The 12,515-nt window shown below is 41.3% G+C and overlaps 1 protein-coding gene across 5 annotated transcripts in view; it reads right to left on the bottom strand.

Annotated features, from left to right (window-relative positions):
- KANSL1 (KAT8 regulatory NSL complex subunit 1) overlaps positions 1-12,515 on the bottom strand; it is a 176,212-nt gene that overhangs the window by 137,334 nt on the left and 26,363 nt on the right. For all 5 annotated transcript variants that reach the window (XM_050935018.1, XM_050935020.1, XM_050935017.1 and 2 more), the window contains exon 2: positions 6,046-7,435. In XM_050935018.1, coding sequence (XP_050790975.1) covers positions 6,046-7,352 — 1,307 coding nt within the window. In that variant the 5' untranslated portion in view covers positions 7,353-7,435. The remainder of the gene's footprint in view (positions 1-6,045; positions 7,436-12,515) is intronic.

Here is a 12,515-nt window from a genome sequence, read left to right as displayed (position 1 = left end):
AGAAAAATGAAAAAATGGTAAGATCTGATGAGAAAAACAGTCAAATGAAAAGAAGAGTCTTATCCAACTATATCATGTAATGGAAAACAGCAAAAAAAGTGGCAAGTTTTTAAAGTGCTTCTATACCAATGCTACAAGTCTAAATAATAAGATAGGTGAACTAGAGTGCCTCGTATTAAATGAGGATATTGATATAATAGGCATCACAGAAACTTGGTGGAATGAAGATAATCAATGGGCCAAAATATATCAGAGGGACAGAACTGGTCATGCTGGTAGGGGAGTGGCACTATTCGTGAAAGAAAGCATAAAATCAAAAGAAGTAAAAATCTTAAGTGAACCAAATTGTACCATAAAATCTCAATGGACAGTACTTCCACCCTCAAATAAAGACTATAGCAGTAGGGGATAGATTACTGACCAGGAGAGTGATAGGGACTGTGAAATGCTCAGGGATATTAGAGAGGCTATCAAAAATAAAAAGAACTCAATAATAATGGGGGTGTTTCCCAATTATCCCCATATTGACTAGGTACAGGTCACCTCAGGATGAGATGCAGAGAAAGTTTCTTGACACCTTAAATGACTGCTTCTTGGAGCTGCTAGTCCTGGAACCCACAAAAGAGGGGCAATTCTTGATTCAGTCCTAAATGCAGCACAAGATGTAGTCCAAAAGGTGAATATAGCTAGACTGCTTGGTAAAAATGAGTATAATTAAAATTTAAACACCTCATCCTATACTGTAGCATTTAATTTCAGAAAGGGCGACTACACAAAAATGAGGACGTTAACAGAAATTAAAAAGTACAGCGCCAAATTGAAATCCCTGCAAGCTGCATGGAAACTTTTTAAAGACACCATGATAGCGACTCGACTTAAATGTATACCCCAAATTAAAAAACATACAGTACGAGAAGCAAAAAAGTGCCACTGTTGCTAAACAACAAAGTAAAAGAAGCAGTAAGAAGCAAAAAGTGGAAGTTAATTAAATCCTAGTGAGGAAAACAGAAAGAAGCATAAACTCTGGCAAATGAAGTGTAAAAATATAATTCGGAAGGCCAAAAAAGAATCTGAAGAACAACTAGCCAAAGATTCAAAAACCAACAAAAAAAATTAAGTACATCAGAAAATAATTAGTCTGCTAAACAACCAGTGGGGCCACTGAACAATCAAGATGCTAAAGGAGCACTCAAAAGGACGAGAAGGCCAATGCGGAGAAACTAAATGAATTCTTTGCATTGGTCTTCACAGCTGAGGATGTGAGGGAAATTCCCAAACCTGAACCATTCTTTTTACATGACAATCTGAGAACAGTGGCAGACTAAGGTGTCATTAGAGGAGGTTTTGGAACAAATTGAAACTAAACAGTAATAAGACATCAGGACCAGATGATATTCACACCCAAGAATTCTGAAGGAACTCTAATATGAAATTGCAGAATTACTAACTGTATCTTGTGTACCAAATGACTGAAGGACAGCTAATCATAAAATATCAAGGTTGGAAGGGACCTCAGGAGGTCATCTAGTCCAGCCCCCTGCTCAAAGCAGGGCCAATCCCCAACTAAGTCATCCCAGCCAGGGCTTTGTCAAGCTGGGCCTTAAAAACCTGAGGAAGAAGATTCCACTACCTCCCTAGGTAACCCATTCCAGTGCTTCACCACTCTCCTAGTGAAATAGTGTTTCCTAATATCCAGCCTAAACCTCCCTCACTGCATTTTGAGACCATTACTCCTTGTTCTGTCATCTGGTACCACTGAGAACAGTCTAGATCCATCCTCTTTGGAACCCCCTTTTCAGGTAGCTGAAAGCAGCTATCAACCCCCCCCCCTCATTTCTTCTCTTCTGCAGACTAAACAATCCCAGTTCCCTCAGCCTCTCCTCATAAGTCATGTGCTCCAGCCCCCTAATCATTTTTGTTGCCCTCTGCTGGACTCCTCCCAACTTTTCCACATCCTTCTTGTAGTGTGGGGCCCAAAACTGGACACCGTGCTTCAGATGAGGCCTCACCAGTGCTGAATAGAGGGGAATGATCACCTCCCTTGAAGTGCTGGCAATGCTCCTACTTATACAGCCCAAAATGCAGATAGCCTTTTTAGCAACAAAGACACACTGTTGACTCTCATCCAGCTTCTCGTCCACTGTAACCCCAGGTCCTTTTCTGCAGAACTACTGCCTAGCCACTCGCTCTTTAGTCTGCAGCAGTGTATGGGATTCTTCCATCTTAAGTGCAGGACTCTGCACTTAGCCTTGCTGAACCTCATCAGATGTCTTTTGGCCCAATCCTCTAATATGTCTAGGTCCCTCTCTATCCTAGATACCACTCCTCCCAGTTTAGGGTCACCTGCAAACTTGCTGATGGTGCAATTCACGCCATCCTCCAGATCATTAATGAAGATATTGAACAAAACCAGCCCCAGGACTGACCCTTGGGGCATGCCGCTTACTACCAGCTGCCAACTAGACATGGAGCCATTGATCACTTCCCGTTGAGCCCAATGATCTAGCCAGCTTTCTATCCACCTTACAGTTCATTCATCCAGTCTGTACTACTGTAACTTGCTGCCAAGTATACTGTGGGAGATCGGATCAAAAGCTTTGTTAAAAGTCAAGGAAGAACACGTCCACTGCCTTCCCCTCATCCACAGAGGAAGTTATCTCATCATAGAAGGCAATTCAGCTAGTCAGGCATGACCTGCCCTTGGTGAATCCATGCTGACTGTTCCTGATCAGTCCTCTCTCCTCAAAGTGCTTCAGAATTGATTCCTTGAGGACCGGCTCCATGACTGATTTTTCCAGGGACTGAGGTGAGGCTGACTGGCCTGTAGTTCCCCAGATCTTCCTCCTTCCCTTTTTCAAAGATGGTTTTCCCAGTCATCTGGGACCTCCCCCGATCACCATGAGTTTTTAAAGATAATGGACAATGGTTCTGCAATCACATCCGCCAGCTCCTTTAGCACCCTCAGACGCAGCGCATCCAGACCCATGGACTTGTGCTCGTCCAGCTTTTCTAAGTAGTCCTGAACCACTTCTTTCTCCACAGAGGGCGAGTCACCTCCTCCCCATACTGTGCTGGCCAGTGCAGTAGTCTAGGAGCTGGCCTTGCTCGTGAAGACAGAGGCAAAAAAAGTACTGAGTACATTAGTTTTTTTCACATCCTCTGTCACTAGGTTGCCTCCCCCATTCAGTAAGGGGTCCATACTTTCCCAGACCTGTGATGCTAATTTTTAAAAAGGGCTCCAGAGGTGATCCTGGCAATTGTAGGCTGTTAAGTCAGACTTCAGTACTGGGCAAACTGGTTGAAAATATAGTAAAGAACAAAACTGTCAGACACATAGATGAACACAATTTGTTGGGGAAAAAAGTCAACATGTTTTTTGTAAAAGGAAAATCACCAATCTACTAGAATTCTTTGAGGGGGTCCAACAAGCATGTGGACAAGGCGGATCCAGTCGATATAGCACACCTAAATTTTCAGAAAGCCTTTGACAAGATCTCTTACCAAAGGTTAAGCAAGTAAGTGGTCATGGGAGAAGGAAGGAAGGTCCTCTCATGGATTAGTAAATTGGTAAAAGATAGGAAACAAAGGGTCCGAATAAATGGTCAGTTTTCAGAATGGAGATATGTAAATGGTGGTGACCTCCAGGGGTCTGTACTGGGACCAGCCCTATTCAACAAATTCATAAATGATCTGGAAAAAGGGATAAACAGTGAGGTGGCAAAATTTGCAGAGGATACAAGACTACTCAAGATAGTTACGTCCCAAGCAGACAGTTAAGTCCCAAGCAGACAGCAAAGAGCTACAAAGGCTCTCTCAAAACTGGGTGACTGGGAAACAAAATGGCAGATGAAATTCAGTGTTGATAAATGCAAAGTAATGCATACTGGAAACAATCCCAACTATACATATAAAATGATGGGGTATAAATTAGCTGTTTCCACTCAAGATCTTGGTGTCATTGTGACTAGTTCTCTGAAAACATCCATTCAACGTGTAACAGCTGTCAAAAAAGCAAACAAACAGAATGTTGGGAATCTTTAAGAAAGGGATAGATAATAAGACAGAAAATATTTTGCCTCTATATAAATCCCTGGTATACCCACATCTTGAATACTCCATGCAGATGTGGTCACCCCATCTCAAAAAAAGTTTTTTGGACTTGGAAAAAGTATAGAAAAGGGCAACAAAAATTATTAGTGGTATGGAAAGGCTTCCATACGAGGAGAGATTAATAAGACAGACTTCTCAGCTTGCAAAGAGACGACTAGAGGGGATATTATAGAGTTCTATAAAATCATGATGGGTATGGAGAAGGTAAATAAGGAAGTGTTATTTACTCCTTTTCATAACACAAGAACCAGGGGTCACCAAATGAAAACAACAGGCAGCAGGTTTAAAAAACACAAACAAAAGGAAGTATTTCTTCGCACAGTCAATCTGTGGAACTCTTTGCCAAAGGATATTGTGAAGGCCAAGACTAACGGGGTTCAAAAAAGCACTAGATAAATTCATGGAGGGTAGGTCCATCAATGGCGTCCCTAGCCTCTCTTTGCCAGGGGCCAGGAATCGGTGATAGGGGATGTATCACTTAATGGTTACCTGTTCTGTTCATTCCCTCTGGGGCACCTGGCATTGGCCATTGTCGGAAGACAGGACACTGGGCAAGATGGACCTTTGGTCTGACCCAGTATGGCTGTTCTTATTGATGTCAGTAGAAAGTATGCACAGAGACCAGGTTATAATACAGCCTTCGTTACCTGGTTAGTACCTTATTGTTACATTCAGCAATCACTTGAGTGGGAAAATGTTAACCTTTAGGAAAAGCACTACTTTGCCCCTACTGTCTCCTCCTTCTGTACTCCTTCCCTGTCCCTTCTCATTTTTTCTTCATCAGTTCCCAATCCCTCCCATCTGCTTAAATTGCCAGCAATGACTAACTATACAGCCTTACAATATGTCAACAGCCAATGAGATTAACACGGAACAGGTGGAGTTCAGAGCTCTCAGAGCTATTGTTCCAAGCTGTCTACAACAATGCATCAGTTTATACTTTTCACATTACATTTTCAGGGCTAAATGCTTTCCTATTTAAAAAAAAAAAAAAAAAAAAGGACAAAACCCACACACAAGCACAGATTCTGCAAAACCAGAGTAGGTCAGATACATAAATACATTATCCTGGCCATCTTTTACACACTACTGGCTAAGAATGTGAAGAACGAGATCTCCATTGCCACAGTAGAATACTTCAGTCTGAAGGGGCAGATCCAACCCAAGAGCAATTTTAGACAAAAAAAATTACAGACTGCAGTACTGGATTTGAAGTATGGATACTCTATATGCCCTAACTAGCCCTAGTTCCCTAACTTCACGAAGAGACCGTCAATTAGACTCCAAATGTCAGTAGTTCTCAACCTTCCCAGACTACTGTACCCCTTTCGGGATGCAGATTTGTCTTGAATACCGCAAGTTTCACCTCACTTAAAATCTTGCTTACAAAATCAGACCTAAAACTACAAAAAAAGTGTCACAGCACACTATTATTGAAAAATTGCTTACTTTCTCATTTTTACCATATACTTGTAAAGTAAATCATAAACCCCAGGTTAAGAAACACTAACACAATATATAGAATATAAATAAGTCATTGTCTGTATGAAGTTTTAGTTAATACTGCCTTTGCTAGTGCTTTTCATGTAGCATTTTGTAAAATTAGATTATCTAGATGGGCTGATGTACTCCCTGCAAGACCTCTGCATACCTCCAGTGGTACGTGTGCCCCGGTTGAGAATCACTGTCATAATACTGTACATACAGTTTCCATTATAAAAATATATTGTAAACTACAATCCCTGCAATAATTAAGACAGGATTATGCAGTTCAAGCAAGCCAAACTGCACGCACACTAATATTGCCTCTTCCTTCTATGAAATGGTCTTAAAACAAAGATGATCCTTCAAAATAAAGATGGTGCACCTTTCTACCCCTTCTGCCTTACCCACCTCACCCCAACAGAATTAGGCAAAAGTTTCAGCATTACTCACAGTGGTATATGATGCTGTTCTGGTTCTGCTTTGGTCAGTTCCTCCTCCTCAATGTCAGATTCCCCTCCTGAGCTGCTCTCAGTGACATCCGAATCAAATGCTTGCTCACTGGATCTCAGATTGGCCATCCCACTGGCTGTAAACTTCTCCAGTTCCTCTGAAATACAGTCGCTCTTCAGGAAGCTGCTTAGTCCTTCTGACGTACTTGTTTCACTTGCAGCTTTCTTCAAGGCTGCTTCTGCCTTGCGGGTGAGCATCAGCTGGCTCCGATGCCTTAGAGAGTCCAAGTTTGGCAGTTTACTCAGAGTCTCCCCCAAGAAGCCACCCAGCTGTTGCTGGATGTGTCTCTCTACCTGCTTGGCCTGCACCACCTGCAGGCGCTTCTGCAGCCTGCGAGCACGGTTCTCAATGTCTGCTTGCCGCCGTAGCACTGTCCTTGTCCTCAAATCAGAGTCCATGGCACTGAAGAGACTAGCCGACAGAGGAGACTTCTGCTCCCCCGTCTTGCTGCACCCAAAATCAGAATGTGCATCTACACCAGATAATCTATTCTCTCCACCACCTCCTTCAATCACCCGCTGCTGCGCTGCAGAATTAAGCGACAAATTGTTTGCAGTGCTATTATTGCTAAATGGAGTTGTGCGCTCAGCATCAAGGCTTCTGTGTGGAAGAGTGCAATTGGTCAAACCCGTCTTCAAGTCCCCTGATTCAGAACCCCCTGCAGTGTTAGGGTCAACACCCTGGAGGGTGGCTGAGAGGGGAGCACGCTTCCCACCATTAAGTGAAGTGGAGTTTTCATGGTCTGAATTGGTACTTTTAGCCAATTTCTTGGCCAAGCCATTCACAGGTGCTTGTGGAAGGGGTGGCTGACCACTAGTACTCATGTTTTTTAGATTTTCCAAAGAAAACTCCAACACTGGCTGTCTCCCCAACAGATCGCTCGTTTTCAAGAAAGACTGAGATAAGAGAGGGTGCGGTTTAAGAACTGTCTGCTTGTTGAAGACTCCTTGCAGCTTCAAAGGGTCTTTTGAAGGAACAGATGTTACATCCGAGCAGAGATAAGAGGCCACCAGTGGCTGCAGCTTGCCCAGCTCCTCCTTGGTAGGGTTATTACGGAAATCTACACTGGGATCCTCTGCAGCAATGGCTTTCCTTTTGGTGCCGTTGGCAGTGAGAAGGATGTTGTTGGCGTTGCCGTTGTTCTCGGCACTGCCAGGTGACAAGGTGGAGGACGGGGGAGCCAGTTTGAACCGGATGTGGTGAGCTTCAGCTGCTGCGTCAGTGAGAGCGGGCGCCATCGCAGCCATTCAGCACAGAGAGACAGGAAATCCAGCCTCTCCCAGTGCCGAGGCCAGCTCCACTGCCTCTTACTGCCTCGCCTGAGGACAGCCTAAAAAAAGAAAGCAGAGTCACTGAATCAGATAAATAGTAAACAAAATGCTCATGAGCCATCCGAGAGACAGAACTAGGCCCATGGTCTGCAACACTGCAAGATAACAGCAGCAAGCATGGTCTAGCGGACTGAATGCAAAACTAGCAATCAGAAAAACTGATGTCCCAGTGCCGGTTCTGAAACATCAATTTCCAATGAGAGCTTTCTGGCAAGTCACTTTCATCCAGTGCCTCAGTTTCCACATCTGCAAAAACTGAGAATACCAGACTTCAGGAGAAGTTACAAGGTCATGCTTTTGTTTTCTAGAACTTTCATTTCTCTCCCTTTGAGCATTCTGCAACTCTCCATATTTGCCTAACTTTGTTGCTATTCAAATCAATAGTAAAACTATTGATTTCAGTGAGAGCAAAGTTAGGCCAACATTGAGCACTTTCTAAAAATTCTGTTAATGTTCAGTATACTTCAGAAATTGCAAATTATTATCCTAGCACCTAGAGATTCCCCACAATGCTAGGCATTATATACACATATTAAGAGATATCCTGGCCCAAAGAGTTAACAGTGTAAACAGACAAGTATTATCTCAATTTTACACTTTAACTAAGGCACAAAGGTTAAGAAACCTGCCCCCCCCCCCCCCCCCAAGATCACACAGGAAGGCTGTGGCAAAGCTGAGAACTGAATCCACATCTCCCAAGTCCCAGTCTAGTGCTTTAACCACAAAACCATACTACTTTTAAACTCCTCAGAGCTCTGCATGGAGAAAGTCTCACCCACAGAGTACTGAAACATCCTCCTCACCCCCTAAACAAGTTAACTGCCTTATATACCCCTTCCACCATACATCAGTATCAGAGACCCCCAGCAGATTGTTTGTGCTACATCTACGGTATAGCATCCACCAATGAGGCTGCATCAGTGGTAAATTACTCCTTAAATTTGCTAGCATAGGTGGACATGGCTTTGGGTGGAATAAGTCTCCACCCACACTGACTCCCAGTGGGTAGAAAAATACATTCCTATCTAGCAAAACAACCCCAGTGACTTTCTTGGAAACCTTGTAAAGTTAGACCCTTTCAGGTTTCATCCACTTGGGAACTAGCGGTTTTCCAAATTCAAGATTTAAACAAAAATACTAACAGTAGTTTAGGCTGTCTGAAGTTTCCCCCCCACTACAGGATGCATACTGAAACCAGCTGTTAACTTAGGAAAGGGAGAGACCAAGTACTTGCCATATGACAGTTTCATCTCTACCCACCTTGACGGAGTACATCCACACTTAGTAATAAACTCACTAACAGTGTAACAACAATCAACTCACAAGAGAAAGTATGAGTTCACAGAAGAGTGACTGATGACATTTTACTTAATGGTCTTGCAGTTTTTCCTAAGACTGAGAAGTTTCTGATCAAATAGCCATTTACTTAATCATTAAGATTTGTCAGCACTATTACACATTTTTGAAAGTGCAGGACAATTATAAGAGCTTAGTTGATCTTCCATTTGCTGTTATGCTGCAGATAAACATATGACTGCTTTTGTACTGTATTTCAATACTTATCAACATTCAGAGCAAAAGTGAAAAGTTCAGAGCAATCCTAAATCAAAATACACCTCTAACCCCATAACACGCAACCCAATATAACACAAATTCGGATATAACGCGGTAAAGCAGTGGGGGTGGGGGGAGGACTGCACACACTGGCGGATCAAAGCAAGTTCGATGTAACGTATTTCACCTATAACATGGTAAGATTTATTGGCTCCTGAGGACAGCGTTATATCGGGGCAGAGGTGTATTTATATCTAATAAACCAATCCCCTCAACTGTACGTCAGTTTACATTAATAATTAACGTTATAATCACAATAGAAGCCATCTATAATGGACAAGGAATAATGATGTTAAAAAGTATTTTAAAAATCCCAGATGTCTGTACCAGTTACTGATTTCATTTTAGATTAAGTTTTTTAAGAGGAGTTTGCTTTCCTTCTGTCCCCATTTATGCTTTTTTAGATTTACTCATCAAGAGCTATAATTAGTTTTGTTAATAGCCTGTTTCTGATTTGCTTTCCAGTTCTGTTATATAGAAGTATGCTGCAGTGTTTACATTATACTAACTGCTGGGAAGTTTTATTCACTTAAAAATAACCTTTCCATGTAAACTGAGAAAAACCAGAGAAAGACAAGGTGTGAGAGGCAATATTTTTCATTGGACCAACTTCTATGAGCGGAAGAGACTAGTTTTTGAGCTAAAAGATATTACCTCACCCACAGGGTGTGTCTAATCTCCTGGGACCAACATGGCTACAAATAATATTGAAAACAAAAATCAGAAACATTTCTATTGATGTCAAGGATTTTGGAGGAAGGAGGTTCTCCTTTAAGATGATCCCAACTCTAGAGCCTAAACTAAACTGACTTTAAACTCCACTTGTGTTGAATACCTAGCTGTTATATAGTGCTGTCCATCAATACATCTCACAGCACTTTACATAGGAGGTCAATAACACCACCATTTCAGAGGCACTGAGGGAAGCAACTTGCCCAAGGTCACCCAACAGACCAGCGGCAGAGTTGGGACCAGAACCCAGGCCTCCTGAGTTCCAGTCCACTGTTCTATCCACCCAGAATAAAAAAGTCCTTGACAGTTTGTGTATACAGGGCTAAGTATTTTGTTTCCTGTGTAGTTTGCTTACCTACTATGAACAGAGTCTATTTTACTTTTTTTTACATAAATGTGCAATGCGTTATGTGTAGGCAATGCCCAGCTGTGTTCTTAAACCCATACTAAACCATGCTGAAAAACAGATTTCAATAAAACAATTTCACTCCCTACATACAGGGCCAAATGCTTTTAATGCACTCAATGTACAGATTACAATCCTTGCAGTGAAGATGGGCTGTGGATAGAAAAAGCAGCTTCACTACAGAAGGCTTCTATTAAATTCCCTACCAAGGCCTTTACTGATGAGACTTGACTATTTAGATCAGTTGTTTATTCATAAACACTGCTGAAAAATACCTTCACTCACACTTCTGCTTTTCAGTTTCCCTAAAAAGTAGGTACACTAATCTAATTGGGTCCATTACTATAGCATCTGAAAGTCTGATCTCCGTATCAACCTACATACACATTTAACATCTTTCAGAGATAAATAAAAAAAATAGGAAAGTAAAAGATGACAACAACTGGGTTCTAACCATGGGAATCCAAGGCTCTGTCTACACACAAACTTGCACTAGTTTAAGTTCAATAAGGGTAAATGTCTGCATGGACACTTACTTTGTATTAAAAGTAATTTGATTTTGTGCATTTTAAACCTGTTCCTAATCAACTTAATCGAAACCAAAATAAACCTAGTTAACATAGAAATATGAGTGTTCACAGATTTAACTAAATCCATTTGAAAAAAAATCAAATTAAACCGAATGTATATCTGTTTAGACATACCTTAGGTTTACCCCTAGCTTTACAGGAAGAATGGAAAGAGGAGGGATGGAACTTTAAGATTTACAAAAAGTTTCCAAATTCTCCTTGTTAAAACAAACTTTCCATTCTTTGTTCCACTAATTTAAGAGGCCTCCAATTTCTCTTAAAAGTAATCTGCAAAAGTTTTATTTTAATCCAATTTTTCTTTTGCAAAATTTCCAATGAGCAAAAGCAATAGCTAATAGAAGTTATTAGTGATATATCTGAAACAAAAATTTCAGGAAACATTTCCCTCCTTAAAGATGACCTTCAAGGGAAAAAGCAGGTGGCTGTGCTTTAAGAGAGGGGTGGAGCTCCTCTTTCTTTGGCTTTTGGAATATTAAGCCTCTTCTCCCTTGTTCTTGCTGGCTGATGAGAGAACAGAGGTAGGTGCTCCCAGTCCTCAGCTGAAGGGGTGAAAGCACTTACATAAAAAAAGATCTTTTCCCCTAACTGTCTCAGATGTTCACAGTCCTTCCTCTTCTGCAAAAAAATTAAATTAAATTGTAAAAAACAGCCACTAGAAGTCCCTCTCCTCAAAACGTTCAAGTTATACTCTTGTTGTATTTGCAATTCATAATCCTAATAGTTCAAGTCCTCCAGGAAAGACTAGATAAGACCCAAATAAGCCTATTTTAAAAAAATAAATAAATAAAAGTCAAGACCTCTATACATTATGATGATTATCTTTTCTCCTTCAGAAGACCAAATTTTTTGGCCTACAGAGGGCACATTTAAAATTCTTAGTAGTCCAGGTTGCAAATATCATGGTTTCTCTGCCACTGAGTCACATTACTAGTATTATATAGACAACTGAAAGAACCTTTAAGTAACTATCTTCTTCCACTTTGTTTATAGCCCTTGTGTTGTCAGCAGAAGATACAGCTTAGCTTTTGCAGTATATCAAAGCAGTAATTGTTAAGATACAGCAACAGAAGTTTAGTGAACTACTTCTCCCAACACAGAGCAGTACGTATTATCCCAGTGCTCTCAAGTATTTCCTCCACACCATCTCCATGAACAACAACATAGCAGCAGCTCTGCTATAGTTAAGGTTGAGCATCACTTTCAGTTTAAAAGTTGACTATTATGTATTAGCAGGAGTGTTGTAAGCAAGACACCAGAAGTAATTCTTCCGCTCTACTTCGCACTGATTAGGCCTCAACTGGAGTATTGTGTCCAGTTCTGTGTGCCACATTTCAGGAACAAGGTGAACAAAATTGGAGAGAGTCTTGAGAAGAGCAACAAAAACAATTAAAGGTCTAGAAAACATGACCTATGAGGGAACAAACCCATTTTTTTCCCCACAATCTTTAGTCTGAAGAAGAGAAGACTGAGGGGGGACATAACAGTTTTCAAGTACATAAAATGTTGTTACAAGGAGGAAGCAGAAAAATTGTTCTCCTTAACCTCTGAGGATAGGACAAGAAGCAATGGGCTTAAATTGCAGCAAGGGAGGTTTAGGCTGGATGTTAGGAAAAACTTCCTGTCAGGGTGGTTAAGCACTGGAATAAATTCCCTAGGGAGGTCGTAGAATCTCCATCATTAGAGATTTTTTTTAAGAGCAGGTTAGACAAACACTTGTCAGGAATGGTCTAGAAGCTA

This window comes from Gopherus flavomarginatus, chromosome 25, assembly GCF_025201925.1.
Source record: "Gopherus flavomarginatus isolate rGopFla2 chromosome 25, rGopFla2.mat.asm, whole genome shotgun sequence".
In the NCBI taxonomy this organism is placed as follows: Eukaryota; Metazoa; Chordata; order Testudines; family Testudinidae; genus Gopherus; species Gopherus flavomarginatus.
This window is presented reverse-complemented; position numbering and strand designations above follow the sequence as displayed.